This window comes from Microtus pennsylvanicus, chromosome 5 (assembly GCF_037038515.1).
Source record: "Microtus pennsylvanicus isolate mMicPen1 chromosome 5, mMicPen1.hap1, whole genome shotgun sequence".
Taxonomy (NCBI): Eukaryota; Metazoa; Chordata; class Mammalia; order Rodentia; family Cricetidae; genus Microtus; species Microtus pennsylvanicus.
Genome location: NC_134583.1, coordinates 9,031,561 through 9,049,099, shown reverse-complemented (window position 1 = coordinate 9,049,099; position 17,539 = coordinate 9,031,561). Strand labels below are relative to the sequence as shown.

General features: G+C 37.8%; 1 protein-coding gene across 5 annotated transcripts in view; it reads left to right on the top strand.

Annotated features, from left to right (window-relative positions):
• Positions 1–17,539, top strand: part of Rngtt (RNA guanylyltransferase and 5'-phosphatase) — a 183,759-nt gene that overhangs the window by 22,281 nt on the left and 143,939 nt on the right. For all 5 annotated transcript variants that reach the window (XM_075971255.1, XM_075971252.1, XM_075971253.1 and 2 more), the window contains 4 exons: positions 3,854–3,929; positions 5,225–5,465; positions 10,475–10,584; positions 11,482–11,583. In XM_075971255.1, coding sequence (XP_075827370.1) covers positions 3,854–3,929; positions 5,225–5,465; positions 10,475–10,584; positions 11,482–11,583 — 529 coding nt within the window. The remainder of the gene's footprint in view (positions 1–3,853; positions 3,930–5,224; positions 5,466–10,474; positions 10,585–11,481; positions 11,584–17,539) is intronic.

Genomic DNA, 17,539 nt, shown 5'->3' with positions numbered 1-17,539 from the left:
TTTTCATATGTTGAACCAACCCTGCATCTCTGGGATGAAACCTTCTTGGTCATGTTGTGTGATTTTTTTTTTTTTAAATGTGTTCTTGGATTTGGTTTGCCAGTATTTTATTGAGTAGTTTTGCATTAATGTTCATGAGGGAGATTGGTCTGTAATTCTCTTTTTTGTTGCATCTTTTTGTGGTTTCAGTATTAGGGTAACTGTAGCCTTATAAAAAGAATTTTGTTTTTTTTGTTTCTATTACATAGAACAATTAATTTGAGGAGTATTGGTATTAGCTCTTTGAAATTGTGGTAGAATTTTCCACTGAAACCTACTGACCCTGGGCTTTTTTTGTTGGGAAACTTAATGACTACTTCTGTTTTCTCAGGGGTAATAGGTCTATTTAAATTGTTTATCTGGTCTTGATTTAATTTTGGTATTAGGTACTTATCCAGAAAATTGTCCATTTCTTTCAGATTTTCCAATTTTTGTGGCATATAGGTTTTTGAAGTATGACCTAATGATTCTCTGAATTTCTTCAGTGTCTGTTGTTATGTCCCCTTTTCATTTCTGATTTTGTTAATTTGGATGTTCTCTCTGCCTTTTGGTTAGTTTGGATAAGGATTTGTTAGTCTTGTTTTTTTCTCTAAGAACCAACTCTTTGCTTTATTGATTCTCTGTATTCTTTTTGTTTCTATTTTAATTTCAGCCCTGAGTTTGATTATTTCCTGTCATCTTCTCCTCGGGTGAGTTTGCTTCTTTCTGTTTGAGAGCTTTCAGGTGTGCTGTTAAGTCACTGTGAAATTTCCATGTTCTTTATGTGGGCACTTAGTGCATGAACTTGTCTCGACACTGCTTTCATAGTGTTTCATAAGTTTGGTTATGTTGTGCTCTTATTTTCATTAAAATCTAGGAAGTCTCTAATTTCTTTCTTTATCTCTTCTTTGATCCAGTGGTAATTCAGATGAGAATTGTTCAGTTTCCATGGGTTTGTAGGCTTTCTGTAGTTTGTGTTGTTGTTGAACTCTAACTTTAACCCATGCTGATTCAATAATATACAGGGCTTTATTTCAGTTCTTTTTGTATCTGTTGAGATTTGCTTTGTGACCGAGTATGTGGTCAGTTTTAGAGAAGGTTCCATGAGGTACTGAGAAAGTACAGTTTTTTTGTGTTTGGGTGAAATGTTCTATAGATGTCTGTTAGGTCTAATTGAGTCATAACCTCTGTTAGTTCCCTTATTTCTAGGTTAATTTTCTGTCTGAGAGACCTGTCCATTGGTGAGAGTGGGGTGTTGAAGTCTCCCACTATTAATGTGTGGGGTTTGATATATGATTCAAGCTTTTGTGATGTTTCTTTTACCAATGTGGGTACCTTTGTATTTGGGGAATACATGTTCAGAATTGAGACTTCATCTTGATGAATTTTGTTCTTGTGATGAATATGAAATTTCCTTTTTCATCTCTCTCTCCCCCTCCTCCCCCCCTCCTCCCTCCCCTTCTCCCTCCTCCTCCCTCCCCCCCTCCCTTCCTCCCTCTTTCTTGGTTCTTTGAGAGAGGGTTCTCTGTTGCTATGGAGCCTGTCCTGGAACTTATTGTGTAGACCAGGCTGGCCTCGAAGTCACAGAGATCTACCCGCCTCTATCTCCCAAGTGCTAGGATTAAAGACATGCACCATCACTGCCCGGCTCTTCATCTCTTTTGGTTAATTTTAGTTTGAAGTTTATTTGTTAGATATCAGGATAGCGTCACCAGCGCTTCTTAGGACCGTTTGATTGGAAAATCTTTTCCTAACCCTTTACTCTGAGGTAGTGTCTGTCTTTGAAGTTGAGTTGTGTTTCTTGTATGTAGCAGAAGGATGGATCCTGTTTTTGTATTTATTCTGTTAGCCTATGTCTTTTTATAGGTGAATTGAGTCCGTTGATATTGAGATATTAATGGCCAGTGATTCTTAATTTCTTGGTTTTGTTGTTGTTTTGGTAGTGTGTTTGTGTGTTTCCCTTTTTAGGGATCATTGGTATGGGATTATCTATTGCCTGTGTTTTCGTGGGTACAGCTAACTTACTTGGGTTGGAGTTTTCCTTCTAGTATGTTCTATAGGTTTGGATTTGTAGATACATATTATTTAAATCTGGTTTTGTCATGGAGTATCTTGTTTTTTCTATCTATTGTAATTAAAAGTTTCGCTGGGTATAGTAAGTGTGGACTGGCATCCGTGGTATCTTAGTGTCTGCTAAATGTCTGTGCTTTCATAGTCTCCATTGAGAAGTCAGGTGTAATTCCAATAGGTCTGCCTTTATATGTTACTTGGCCTTTTTCCTTTGCAACACTTAGTATTTATTTATTTATTTATTTATTTATTTATTTATTTATTTATGTTTTTCAAGATAGGGTTTCTCTGTGGTTTTGGAGCCTGTCCTGGAACTAGCTCTTGTAGACCAGCTGGTCTCGAACTCACAGAGATCCACCTGCCTCTGCCTCCTGAGTGCTGGGATTAAAGGATTCTGTATGTTTATTGTTTTGATTATTATATGGTGAGGGGACTGGGTTTTCCTTTTTCTTTCTTTTGGCCCAGTCTATTTGGTGTTCTGTAAGTTTCTTGTATCTTCATAGGCATTTCCTTCTTCAGGTTGGGAAAGGCTTTTTTCTATGATTTTGTTAAATATATTTTCTGTGACTTTGGGCTAGAATTCTTCTCCTTTTTCTATACTTATTTTTCTTAGGTTTGATCTTTTCATGGTGTCCCAGATTTTCTGGATTGTTGTAAGAATTTGTTGGATTTAACGTTTTCTTTGAATCTATTTTTTGTATTGTATCTTTAGTGCCTTAAGAGTCTCTCTTCTATCTCTTGTATTCTGCGGGTTATTCTTGTATCTATAGATCCTATTCGTTTATTCAGATTTTCCATTTCCAGAATTCCCTCTGTGTTTTCCTTATTGCCTCTATTTCAATTTTCAAGACTTGAGCTATTTCCTTCACCTGTATGATCATTTTTTTCTTGGCTTTCTTGTTTTTTTTTTTTAAGCGATTAATTTAATTCTTCTAATTTTTGGTTTGTCTTTTCCTCTATTTCTTTAAAAGAATTTCTTTTCCTCTTTAAGGGCCTCTGTCATCTTCATAAAGCTGTTGTAAGGTCGGTTTTTTCTGCTTCATCTATGTTGGGATGTTCAGGTGTTGCTGTTGCAGAACCACTAGGTTTTGGTGGTGTCATATTGTTCTTGATGTTGTTGAATGTGTTCTTAATCTGCTTCTTCTTCTACTTGATGTAGGCAGTGCTTGTATCTCTAGGGGCTGCTGATTTTGAGTGGAATGTTTGACCAGGGAGAGGGTGAAGGTTTCAGTGTGTTTGGGTGCAGAGTGTGTATTATAGGTTACAGTGTCCAGTGGATAGGGATGGTGGTGGAGCAGCCTCAATTCTTGAATTTATTTATTTATTTATTTTTTGGTTTTTCGAGATAAGGTTTCCCTGTGTAACAGTCCTAGCTGTCCTGGAACCAGCTCTTGTAGACCAGGCTGGCCTCTAACTCACAGGGATTCACCTGCCTCTGCCTCCCGAGTGCTGGGATTAAAGGTGTCAGTCACTACCACCTGGCCTATTCTTGAAAATTTTTAATGACAAATTTTAGACAGTAAAGCATTTTAAACTAATGAACCAGTGTTTTATTATTAAATTTCTGTCTAGTGTTCTAAATTAGACCCTAAAGAACTTAAATTGACAAGCTATTAAGTTAAAGGAGTATTTTGAGTTTTTAGAATATACAAATACATAATGTAATTAAGTAACTAACTGAACTCTTTGGAAATCAGGTTGTCATTTAAAACAGAATGTCACCTTTGGAGTGGTTCAGTTTAACCCAAACTGCTTTTTCTTCTAGGTGTTCACTGCACCCATGGCTTCAACCGGACCGGTTTCCTCATATGTGCCTTTTTGGTGGAGAAAATGGATTGGAGGTATATAGTTTATTATATTGGAAGAAGATGTATGTGACAATTCATGATGATTAAGAATCTTATAAACAGTGTACTTATTTTTCCATGTTTTTCTTGTATTTTAAAAGTTGCATGGGGGCTGGAGAGATGGCTCAGTGGTTAAGAGCATTGTCTGCTCTTCTAAAGGTCCTGAGTTCAATTCCCGGCAACCACATGGTGGCTCACAACCATCTGGAATGAGGTCTGGTGCCCTCTTCTGGCCTGCAGACATACATACATACAGAATATTGTATACATAATAAATAAATAAAAAAAATTGGCAGAAGTTGGGTCATCAATGTTTGTGTTTGTATTCAGCTTTGGAAATGTCCCATTTTTTTCCTTTGAAATTTATCTTTTATAGCTGTTAATTACTAGGAAAACATAGTGCTATGTGAAGGAAGCATTTTAGGATGTCATTACCCTTTAAACGGTCTTGTCTTTATTGAGCATGTTACTTGTGAAGTACATTTTTAGATTTTGAGAGATTAGAACCTAGTTACCTGAAATTCTTATAAGAATAGGGTATTGCTGACTGAGCTTTCTTTTTACTTCTCTAGGTTCACAGTTAGTGTTTCTAAATCCTTTTACCCAGCAGATCCTTTTTTGGAATACAGTGAAGCAAAACACGGATGCAATTGTTTTCTATTTCTTTTACACTCAGTGGTTTTCTACTTTGTGTATTTTTCAGCTCTAGTCATTTAGAACACTGTACACAATAACATCAGACTCCTATGCCAGACTCAGCCAGTGGTTAATTCTTTCTCAAAATGTGTATTCTTTGTGACTGGCTCTGGGTCCTTTGGTAAAAAGATTTCTTAAAAATTATTGTGTTTGTTCACTTTTCTGTTCACGTTCTTTTGACTGCTCTTTTTCTTTGAGACCCTGACCTTTAATGTTTTATTAAAATTTATTTTCATTGGCTATCCGTGTCTGTCATAAGCACTCACAGCAATGTGTTTTAGACATGTATAATGTATTATTTGTTAGTACCATATATTATAGCAGTCTATGTATTATATATAATGTATGATATATTATAGTGCCCATGTATTATTATAGGTGGGTAATCGATGTGTACCATATGTTGCAGTATACCATGTGTATGTACTTTTAGAATTAGTTTATCATTGAAAACTTTGCTGATAAAGAAAGACTTTGGTTTTTCTGTTTTATATGCCTGTTATACTTTTGTGGTATTTTGAGTATGAGTTAATTATTGACAATTCCACATAAATGGACACTAGTCAGAAAATTGCATTGCTTGTTTTCCATAGTATTGAAGCAGCAGTTGCTACATTTGCCCAAGCCAGACCACCAGGAATCTATAAGGGTGATTATTTGAAGGAACTTTTTCGTCGCTATGGTGATATAGAAGAGGCACCACCACCACCTGTATTGCCAGATTGGTGTTTTGAGGATGATGATGAAGAAGATGAGGATGAAGATGGGAAAAAGGACTCAGAACCTGGGTCAAGTGCTTCCTTTGGTAAAAGGAGAAAAGAACGGTTAAAACTGGTAATGTTCACAAATACTGTGCTGTTCTTTTAAAATTACTTTAAATTACATTTATTTATTCAGTTATTTTGTGTATTTTGTATGTGCATGCTTGAATGTGTGTGCCTTGGTGTGGGAATGGCACAATATGCATGTGGAGGTCAGAGGGCAACTCGTGGGAATCAGTTCTCTTTTCATACTATGTATGGGTCCTGGTGGTCAGGCTAACTGCAGGGGCCCTTACCTGCTGAGCCATAATTTATATTTTTGTTTAAACCTATTGTGGGATATTGGCTAGGTTTCTGTTATTTCACACTCTCTGTCTTTCTCTCTGTTAAAGAGAATAATAATGGTTTCTGATATTGTGAAATTAATTTTGGTTCTACATGAAACCCATTAAGAAACTCCTAACATCATGAGCCAGATGGAGTCCTTAAAAAGTTGTGGTGGGGTCTCACTATGAAGCCCAGCGTGCTCTCAACTCCTAATCCTCTTGTCAAAGTGCTGAGTAATATTCTTAGTGCTGAGATAGATTATAGGCATGCCCCACCATGGTTCACTTTTAATGATTAGCCAGCAATTGTTCCTTAAAATTTTGTCTTACCTGATTATTATTCTTTGGGTGGTGAGGCATGCTTGCCGTGGTGGTAATGTGAGGTCAAAGGACAAATTGTGGGACTCATTCCTCCTCAGCCATCTTGCACGTTCTGGGACTGAGTTCAGGCTGTTAGATTTGACAACAAATGCCTTTGCTTGCTGAGCCATTTTGCAGCCCAGCAGTCTGGTTTTTTTTTCCAGAGAAAAGCTGGAGTTAAGAATTTCATCCTGGTTTTGTTTCTTATGTAAACCAAAAAACTCTTAGAGGTTAGATTGAGATTAGCTAAGAACTACTGAGTACATTGAGTATTAACAATAGAACAATAGATTTAGTAGCTAGTGAGAATGTTTCTGCAAAATAGTCATACAGTTAATATAACTGTTGCCTGCCATAGGTGGTGTTTCCTTTGTACTTATACAATTTAGAAAACTTCTACTTCTCTAGTCAACTTTTCTTAATTTTTTAAGCATAAGTCTAATGAAGTATTAGGAGTTGGGTTGTGGCTACAGCTCAGTAGGTAGATACTTGCCAAGCATGCATGAAGCATTGGGTTCCTTTCTAGCACTGTGTAAGTGGTGAATGCTGATTCCAGCACTCAGGAGTTCAAGGCTACCCTCTGCTACATAGTTTAGGTGAGGATAGGATACACGAGACCCTGTGTTTAATTGGACGTGGTAGAGTGGGGTTATCTTCCTCTTTCCTGCAGGGATAGGAGATCTATTAAGAGGACTAGGACTCTCTAACTTGTACACAGACAGACTTGGTATAGACCAAAGGTAAAGTGACAGAAGTGTGGAGGAAATGAAGTGTTACTGAAGTTAGTAATTAAGGTATATTGTGGTTGGCCAGTAGACACTACAAATCATGTCTTAGTTGACAATGGTTCACAGCAAGGAGGAAAAATGCCTTTTTTTAAATATAAATTATGTAACTGTTACTTTAGGTTCTTTTCTTTAAATTCTTAGTTGGAAAACTTTTAATTGTGCTTGCACATCTTGAAGACTATAAGATCACCCACAAATGTAAATTGCTTTAAATATTTTCAAAAGTAACTTAATTTTGTGCTAGTGAGATGACTCATTCAATAAGTGCATATACAAGGTATGAGGACTAGAGTTCTGTTCCCAGCACCACATAAAAAAGCTGGGCAGATAAATACTCTCACATAAAATTTGAAAAGTGGGCCTCAGCAGTTAGGCCACTGAGGGATACCCTCTGACTGTGGCATAACAAAACACAATAAGATTAGGTACAAACCTTCATATCAAGGCTGGATGAGACAACCCAGTAGGAGGAAGAGGATACCAAGAACAGACAAAAGAGTCAGAGATACCCCCACTCCCACTGTTAGGAGTCCAACAAAAAAACACCAAGCTAACAACATAATGTGTACAGGGGACCTTTCACAGAACCATGCAGTCTTTGTGATTTTTCGCTTCAATCTCTGAGATCCTATGAACTGTACTTAGTTGATTCAGTGGACTGTGTTCTCCTGGTTTATTTGACACCCCCCCTCTCCCCCAGCTTCTACAATTCTTCCTCCACCTCTTTCACAGGGTTCCCCAAGCTTCAAGGGGAGGGAACTGATGGAGACCTCTAGTTTGGGTTCTCTTTCTGCCTAATGCTCCTATCAGCTGCTGGTTAGAGTTAGTTACCCCAAGAATTTTATATTATTTGTGGCTATTGTGAAGGGTGTTGTTACCCTGATTTCTTTCTCAGTTTGTTTGTCATTTGTGTATAGAAGAGCTACTGAGTTTTGTGACTTAATTTTGTCTTCAGTCACTTTGCTGAAGGTGTGTATCAGCTGTAGGAGTTCCCTGGTAGAATTTTTGGGGTCACTTATGTATACTATTATATCATCTGTGAATAGCAATACTTTGACTTCCAACTTTTTGATTTATAACCCCTTGATTTCCTTCAGTTGTCTTACTGCTCTAGCTAGAAGTTAAAATACTGTACTGAATAGATATGGAGTGGGCAGCTTATCTTATTCCTGATTTTAGTGGAATTGCTTTCAGTTTCTCTACATTTAATTTGATGTTTGCCATAGGCTTACTGTAAATTGCTTTTTTTTTTTAAATGTTTAGGTATGTTCTTATATTCCCGATTCTCTCCAAGCCTTTTATCATGAAGAGCTGTTGGATGTGGTCAAAGATTTTTTCAGCATCTAATGAGATGATCATGTGTTTTTTTTTTTTCCATTTAGTTTGTTATATAGTGGATTACATTGGCTGATTTTTGTATGTTCAATCATCCCTGAATATCTGGGATGAAGCCTACTTCGTCATGGTAGATGATCTTTTTGGTGTGTTCTTGAATTCGGTTTGTGAGTATTTTATTCAGTATTTTTGCGTCTATGTTCACAAGGGAAATTGCTTTGTAGTTCTCTTTCTTTGTTGAATTTTTGTGTGATTCTGGTATCAGGTGCTTATGGCCTCATAAAGGGAATTGGGCAATGTTCCTTCTGTTTCTAGTTTTTGGAATTTTGAAGAGTATTCGTGTTAACTCTTTATTAAAGTCTAGTATAATTCTGCACTAAAACAACAATCTGGCACTGGACTCTTTTTTTTTTTTTTTGTTGGGAGACTTTTAATGACTTTTAGATTTTCTCTTTTTGTGGATTACAGGTTTTTTAAAGTATGTCCTTATGATTCTCTGGATTTCCTTGGTGTCTGTTGTTATGTTCCTCTTTTTATTTTCCTAATTGTTAATCTCAGATATTCTCTCCATGGATACACATATGCACATCCATTCACACCTGTAGAGGTTAGAAGACAACATCCTGGGGATCAAACTCATGTCTTTAGGCTTGGTTGAGAGGCCTTTTACATCCTGAGCCATCGTACATGCCCTGCTTGCTCTTTATGATAAATTTTTATAAGGAAATTGAAATACATAGACGACTTAGACTATAACCTTGTACCACCATGTCTGGCTTTTCAAATATACTTTTAAAAAACAACATTAATCTTGAGCATATATGCTTAATACATTTTTGAAAATATTACTTGATTTTTTTTGATTTTAATAGTTATAATGAGATACAATTTAAAGGTTTATTTTTCATGCCTTTCCAGTGGAAAAAAATCTTAAAGTTACACCAAAGAATTGGTAGAGTGCTTACTTAGCATTTGTGCCCTTGGGTGCATTTCTTCCCTTTTCTTTTTTAAAGCAGATTTGGGATTTTATTGGAGACATTTTTAATACTGATTTTAAGCATGCTGGTTAAGAAAAGAGAGGCGCTCAGGTACAAGGCACAGCTGGGCATATTTAAGATGATAGTTTATAGGGATATTGACACCACTTGGGTGTTCTTAGTCATTGTATTACAAGTCTTAGAGTTTTGCTTTCAGAATTTATTTTCATTAGTTAGTAGTATTTATTAATAGAAATGGCCTATTTTTAAAGTGTTTTTTAAAATAAGGTTGTCAATATATAGCCTAGCTGGCCTCAAACTTATTGTGTGGCCAAACTGGCCTTGAACTTGTAGGATTCCTTCCTCAACTTCCATAGTGCTGGAATGATACTCATGCATCACCACAGCTGGCATCAGAAGTGTTTTCATTTTTAAGATTTATTATTTTATGTGTATTAATTAGTGTTTTGTGTGTGTGTGTGTGTGTGTGTGTGTGTGTGTATGTCTGGGGCCCATAGGAGTATAAAATGTGTTGGATCACCTGGGACTGGAGTTTTGTTGTTGGGTCAAGGTAATGGTATAACAGGAAAGCATTGGTCATCTTTATCCTTAAGTCATGGGATCCCAACATTATCATTATTTTAAGGCAGTCAGAATTGAAGATTTCTTAGATGACGATACATCTCATTCTGAGTTTGAGACAGTGTAAGAGTGCTGTCTGCTAGAAAGACTTAGGACTCCTGAGGACCTGACAGAGTGGATATGTGGATGAACTCTGAATTTTTTATTCCTCTTCCCAAGTGCATTGCTTGCCAGATCTTGGCCAGAAGGTTGAACTTTGCAACTTGTAGACCAGGTTTTTTTATTCTTTAATGACATTGTCAGCTAGAGTTGTTACATAATTTTACTTGAAAGTGATGCAGAAGCTCTCTGATGTGGCTGAAACTGATTTAGTATACACTTAGACTAATGTTTTAGTTTTAAAAAGTATGAAAACAGAAGCACAGAAAATTTTATAGACTTTCCTGGAGTACACCTTTTCTTTTCTTTGGCTTTGAGATGGGATCTTGCTATATAGCCTATGGAGACCTTAGAATCCTTTTGCCTGAGCCCCGTGTCTGGTGGAGTATAAATGCCACTCGTACAGCAGGCAGAACCAGTCATTTCTACTTAATATGAGTTTTCTTAGGTTTAACTAGCTCATTAATTTGTAAATACATTTATCCTTTATATATATGTGTGCGTGTATATATGTACATATATATATTATCATTTTATTTTCTCTTTCCTTTAAAGGGTGCTATTTTCTTGGAAGGTATAACTGTTAAAGGTGTAACTCAAGTAACAACTCAACCAAAGTTAGGAGAGGTACAGCAGAAATGTCATCAGTTCTGTGGCTGGGAAGGGTAAGGCATATTTTCAAGTTTTAAATAAAATTTATTCTTTATTTAATACTTAAAATTAATAAAAGCATTAACTTGACTTTTTTTTTTGCTTCTTAAAGTTAGTGTGTACATTGAGTGCGTAAGAGGATGTCAGGTGTTTTTCAAGGTAATCTGTAACAGTTAAGTGACTCAGGATTAGTTGATTTACATCATTCTCAAGAATACAACATTATTGTTGTCACCAGAGTTGTTTTCGTTGATCTCTTTGTTTCTGCTGGCTAATGATGAGGAAGACTCCTCGTGTCACCCTCTGCCTCCACTGCACCCCATCATTTATTGTGCATGATCTAAACTTGAGGGAAACACTTGAATTTTAGCTTAATTACCTTAACAATACTAGACCCCAGTATCTGCCTGTCCCCTCCCCCCACTCCTCCCATTTCTGGGATTATAGCATATGCCTGCCAGGCTTGGCTTTTGATTGGGATCTGGGGATCCCAATGCAGGTGCTCATACTTTCATAGGAATCATTTTAGCCCCTGAGCTCTCTCTCTTCAGTCCTGCATAATAATATTTTTAAATTAGCCCAATATTTATATTATAGCAGTGGCCATTTAGTACCCTGTAAACTTGTATTTTAAAATGTCAAGAGAGAGTGTAGCTTTGGCTGTCCTGGAACTCACTATGTAGACCAGGTTGGCTTTAAACTCACAGAAATCCACATGCCTCTGCCTTCTAAGTGCTGATTTTAAAGTAATATGCAACTATTCCTGGCTGAGATTGATGCTATTCCATTTGAAATTAATCTCGTGATAGGAAGAATATTGTGATCAACCTGTGAGCCATTAGAGATTGGTTTAACACAATGATAACATTATATGGGTTGTAGCTATGACAGAATAATGTTTTTTCTTTAAGGTCTGGGTTCCCTGGAGCACAACCTGTTTCCATGGACAAGCAAAATATTAGACTTTTAGAGCAGAAGCCATATAAAGTAAGCTGGAAAGCAGATGGTACTCGGTAAGTTTGACTACTCAAAATCAATTACACAAATAACTCTCATGCTTGAAGAATATTATATTGTTAGGGAAAGTGTATACTTCTCGGGGTGAGTTTCTGATTTGAACAGCGAAATAAATGTGTTTCAGAAATTATATAGCTTTTATCTGTTGGTATTTTAAGTTGTATAAAGTTTTAGTTCGTTCTGCTGAATTTCGGCTGCAGAATTCTGTTTGTTTTTGTGAAAAAGTTTTCTATTTTAATTTTTTGAGACAGAATTTTACTTTAACCTGGGCTAGCCTTAAACACCTGGTGAACCTACAGCAATCTTCTTATCCTCCCCAGTGCTGGGATTATAGGTGTGAGCCATCATACCTGATTTAATACGATCCTCTTACCTGTCTCCTGAGTGTTGGGATTATAGGCATGTGGCACCATGAGCGCATTTGGGATCTCTTTTTGTTATCCTTATTTCATAATTTAGTTGCCAGATATTCTAGTATCGTTTATTTGTTTGAGACAGGGTTTCTCTGTAGCTTTGTTGCCTGTCCTGGAACTAGCTCTTGTAGACCAGGCTGATCTCGAACTCACAGAGATCCACCTGCCTCTGCCTCCTGAGTGCTGGGATTAAAGGCATGCACCACCGCTGGCCTTCTATTCTAGTATCTTTATGTAAATGTATTTCAGGAAAACTTAATTTTGGGGTCAGGGATGTAGTTGTTACAGTGCCTGACTAGCAGGGGTAGGGCCTGAGTTTAGTCCCTGACACTGAGTAAAACTGGGCAGTAGTGGCTTAAGCTTGTATTCCCAACATTTGTGAGATGGGGGCTAGAGGATTAAAAGTTCAAGATCATCCTCAACTACATAACAGTTTCAAGGTCAGTGCAAGGTACAGGAGACTCTGACACAAACTCACAAACTAACTTACTTTATTGCAAAGCAGTAGGCACTATTTTCTTTGGAGTCATAGTTTGCCAACCCATGACTGAATATGTTCTTCTTAAAAGACTTTTTCCCACTAAGATAGGAGCTCTATAGTTTTGACTGGTCTGGAACTTACTATGTAGACCAGTATATTTCTGTGCACCACTTGTGTATAAGAGCTGACAGAAGTCTGAATCATTATTAGATATAGAATTATAGGCAGTTGTGATTCTTTATGTGGTGCTGGGAATTGAACCTGGGTCCTCTGCAAGAGCAGTGAGTGCTTTTAACCACTGAGCCGTCTCTCCAGCCCTGGTAAACATCTTTTAAAAACATTAAAAAAAAAGATTTTGTGTGTGTGTGTGTGTGTGTGTGTGGTAGGTGCTCATGGAGGCCAGAAGATGGCACCAGAACCTTTGGAGCTAGAGTTACAAGTAGTTATAAGTGCTGGGGATCTAATCAAGTTCTTTGGAAGAAGAACAAGTGCTTTTAACTGCTGAGCCATCTCTCTAGCCTCTTAAAAACAATTCTATGGTTGAAAATTATTTTGTTGTTGTTGTTACTATTATTATTATTATGAGAGAGTCAAGGTCTCACCACTGCCAAGCCAGCCTGGAGCTTACTGCATAGCAGAAGTTGAACTTGAACTACTAATTCTCTTGCCTCCACTTCCCAAGTACTGGGATTATAGGCCATGCTCAGCTTTGTGGTTGAAGTTAAATAGTGAAAACAATTTTTTATTCCTACTGGAAATAGTTTTAGATTAGTGGGATGGATTACATTCCTTTTTTTAGTGGCAGGAAGAAAACTCACTTTAATATTTCAAAGATACAGGGATTTATAAAGGCTTTTGAAAGTCAAAGATACTAAGGGTCCCAGTGAGATCATGAACTGTTACTACTGCTCTTCTAGCATATGGATTGTTTGTTTGCTGAAGGAGGGCTTTTACTAGAAGTGTGTTCTTTGGGGCAGTAAGGCAGTGGCCACTCAGACCTTCCACTGCGGAACTGGAACCCACACTGCTGCAAAGTCAAGGTCAACTTGTGCTAAATAACCACTTCCACCCTCCCCCAGCAAAACTCAGATTACAAAGCCATGAGACAAAAACTCTGTTGGAAGCTTTTGGACTATAGGTTTCTGACTGAACTTGACACAGCTGCTTGTGTTGGAGGACCCTCTTTTTCTATCACTTTGATTACATGCATGCCTTATGAATTTTGGTTTAAAAATACATTTCTTTTTTTTAGTACAAATGTCCTGTCATTTTTCAGTTGCTGTTGGGTCTGGGGTCTGCATCTTACTGGGTTGTGTAAAATGGCAGCTCCATCTGTGGAGATTATTTTTGCCCCTGTGCATGCTTCATGGCCCTTATATTTTGTAACCCAGAAGGTTATTGAAATGGTATACTTGTTTATATTTCCCCCTTTCCTTACTGTTTTTATTACTTTGTCCAAGTTATCCAATACTTAGCATTTTAAAACATCAAAACTTATTATCTCACTGTTTCTGAGAACAGTTTAGTTGGGTGGTTCTGACTCAGTGTTTTTCATGACATTGAAGTTACCCAAAGCTTCTGTGTATCAAACCTTCTTCCAGAATTATTTATATGATTGATGGTAGACCTCAATTTCTTATTGGCTATTGAGTAAACCAGATGTACACTTGTACTGTTATAAAACCAAAACTTTCAGGTCAGACACTGATGCCTGAGGTCCTTGTTACTCAGGAAGCAGGATTTCTTGAACTCATGAGCTGAAGACAAGCCTAGGCAAAACAGCAAGGCTCTATATTAATCTCCCTATCTTGCCCCCTGACAACAGCAGACTTAAAAATTTCTAAACATTATAAATTTGGAAATACACATAAATTGTTGAAGTACAGTAGTTTCACATAGTGGAATAAGGATCCAAAATGGTTCTGCTGGCTCTTAAGACCATCAAAATGATAGATAGCAAAGGTCTTTTTTTCTTTCCTTTTTTCTTTTTTTAAAGTAGTATCTGGTAGTTTAAAAAAATCAACAACATTGGAAAAGCATGTTCATAGATAGTCTAATGCTTCCATCAAAGATGGTAGGAGGTGAGCACTGTTAGGCTGTGGAAGGAGTCCACTTCTTGTAAAGGTTGTCCTGTCCTGACTGCTTGGGTGGAAAGTGGCCAACACATGATGAGGATACTCAGGGTCTGTGCAGTCCAGCTGCAACCTAGAGTTTTAGTATGAAGGTCATGTCAGAGTCAACAGATACAGAAGGGAGTCTTTCAGCTTCACTTTGCAATTTACAAACAGAAATTCAACCAGGCATGCTATTCCATGCTATTCCAGAGTTAAAAACTTGGAAGCAAAAACTCGAGTGTTAGAGCATGCCTCTAATCCTGTGCTTGGGCGGCAAAGGCAGGAGGATAAGGGTTCAAGGTAAAATCTTGGCCATATATCAAATTCAAGGCAAACCTGGGCTTCTTGAGAACTCTGTTGTTTTTGTTACAGAGAATGTTTTCTATACACAGAGGTATGTCTGTTTGCCTTTGACTCTCAAGTGCTGATATTCTTAAATCTTTTATTTTAATAATTTATTAAGGAGTTTTATTGCTGAAAACTTTCTGATTTAGGGTTGGTATTTTATGATCTCAACCAGATGGCAGTAGAGGACCAGCTTTAATTTGTTGTCTTTGTAAAACAGTAGAATCTTAATGGTAGTTATATATTATACATCACAGAATAGTATCTATCTTGTGGTTAAGAATTTAGCAAAGATCAGGTGGGTTCTGTACGCATGGAAAGTCTAGCTCTTTCAACAATACTGATATATTCTCTTGCGCATTGCAATTGTCTTTGTTAAAAAAAAATTGCCCCATGGCTAGGTATGGTTCTGCACACTTCCTAGACTAAGGCAGGTGGGTGGGAATGAAATCCAGGTCTGCTTGAGCTACAGCAGGATTTAGACCAGAGGGACTTACACAGTGAGAGTGGATCTGATATTTTTTGAGTCATATTAAAGTTCTTAGGAATTCTTAGCCTAAGGAAATAGAGCTTCCTCAGTGAACTACGGGAAGGAGATAAGTAATGTGAGGATTCTCTTTTCATCTCATGTTTATTTTCTCTTACTGTGTTGGGAGTGAAGAAATTTAACAGAGAAACAGGTGTTGGCAGGTAGCTTTTCTGTTTTAGATATGAAGGTCAGCATCTGTAAGGTCAAGATATTGGCGTTGGTTTAGGAAGAACAGTAATTCTGAGAACAAGCCCTTTATAATAAAGCTTGGGAAGCTCTTTAACCCTGCATTTTAAACTGAGCTTCCCTCCCTCCCTCCCTTTTTATTTATTTATTTAGTTGAAAAAAATATCTGCCTCCTCCCCGCCTCCCATTTCCCTTCCCCTCCTCCCACTCTTCTCCCTTCCCCCCACTCCTCTTCCCCTCCCCCCACTCCATTCCCCCTCCCTCTCCAGTCTGAAGAGCAGTCCAGATTCCCTGCCCTGTGGGAAGTCCAAGGTCCTCCCCCCCCTCCATCCAGGTCCAGAAAGGTGAGCATCCAGACAGGCGAGGCTCCCACCAAGCCAGTTCATGCAGTAGGATCGAAACCTAGTGCCATTGTCCTTGGCTTCTCATCAGCCTTCATTGTCCGCCATGTTCAGAGACTCGGGTCACATCCCATACTTATTCAGTCCCAGTCCAGCTGGCCTTGGTGAGCTCCCAATAGATCAGCCCCACTGTCACAGTGGGTGGGTGCACCCCTCGCGGTCCTGACTTCCTTGCTCATGTTCTCTCTCCTTCTGCTCCTCATTTAGACCTTGGGAGCTCAGTCCGGTGCTCCAATGTGGGTCTCTGTCTCTATCTCCATCCTTCGCCAGATGAAGGTTCTAAGGTGATACGCAAGATATTCATCAGTATGGCTATAGGATAGGGTCATTTCAGGTTCCCTCTCCTCAGTTGCCCAAGGTACTAGCTGGGGACATCTCCCTGGATACCTGTGAGCCTTTCTTTTTAAACTACCTTAAGGAATTAAATCAGATTTCTTTTGTTTGATAGTAGTTTGGTTCCCAAAAGGAACTGCTGTCTGTGAGATTAGTAAAGAAGTGGGGAACTGAATGGCAGCTCCTTTTCAAATGTGCAACCTGACTTATAGTACAGTGTGTCACTGGCTTTTAGCCTAGCTTTAACATAGCTATTGCTGATAATTTTGCTGTCAGGTGAGCTTTCTTGCACTGGTTTTAATAGCGTTTTAGAATTTAGGAAACAATTTAAAAAATACTCTTGTGTGATAGAGAATTAAACTTTGTTATTTTTTAATTATGTAGAATGACATTTAAGCTTAGTGTGTGTTAGCTTTGCCTGATAAAAAGTAAATTCCTGGAGTTACGGAATATAGAATATAATTAGAACAAAATATATTGCTGCTTACATTATAAAATTTAAGTATCTGTATATTAGAATTCTTTGAGACCTGGCCTTCCTAGTTGCCCCCTCTTTTGTATTCCTGATGGTGTTATAAATATTTGTTTTTAGCTGTTAGACTGATTCATCTAGAATGTCTCATGGCACTGTTCCTGTCAGTGTGAACAATGTGGCACTCACAGTGTTTAAAAATAGATTATCTGTATGTGCATTTCTGTATTAGTATGTGCCGTGTTTGTGCCGAGGCACTCTCAGGCCAGCTGAAGTTACAGGTGGACGTACGTGCTAGTAATGGAACTGAGATCCTCTGGAAGAGCAGAAAGAGAGTCACTGAGCGACCAAAGCAGTTCATTTCTAATAGTGTAATCCATTAAACAGTATTCAGTAATGTTAAAAAAACGAAAATGGAAGTCACAGTATATTAGCTCTACCCCAGACCAGTACTTACAACCTTGTAAGCCAAGTAGACATCATTTTGATTTTTCCAGTGCTATATCTATGCATAAAAGAGGCACAAAACAAATGTTAGTCCTTGTCAACATGACTCAGTGAAATCAAACCGGAGTTATAGATAGATTATATTACACAGACCTGCTTGCCTGAGAAGAATTCTTCAAGCATAATAGCCAGCCACAGAAGTGGTGAAATGCTTCATACGTATGTGCTGCA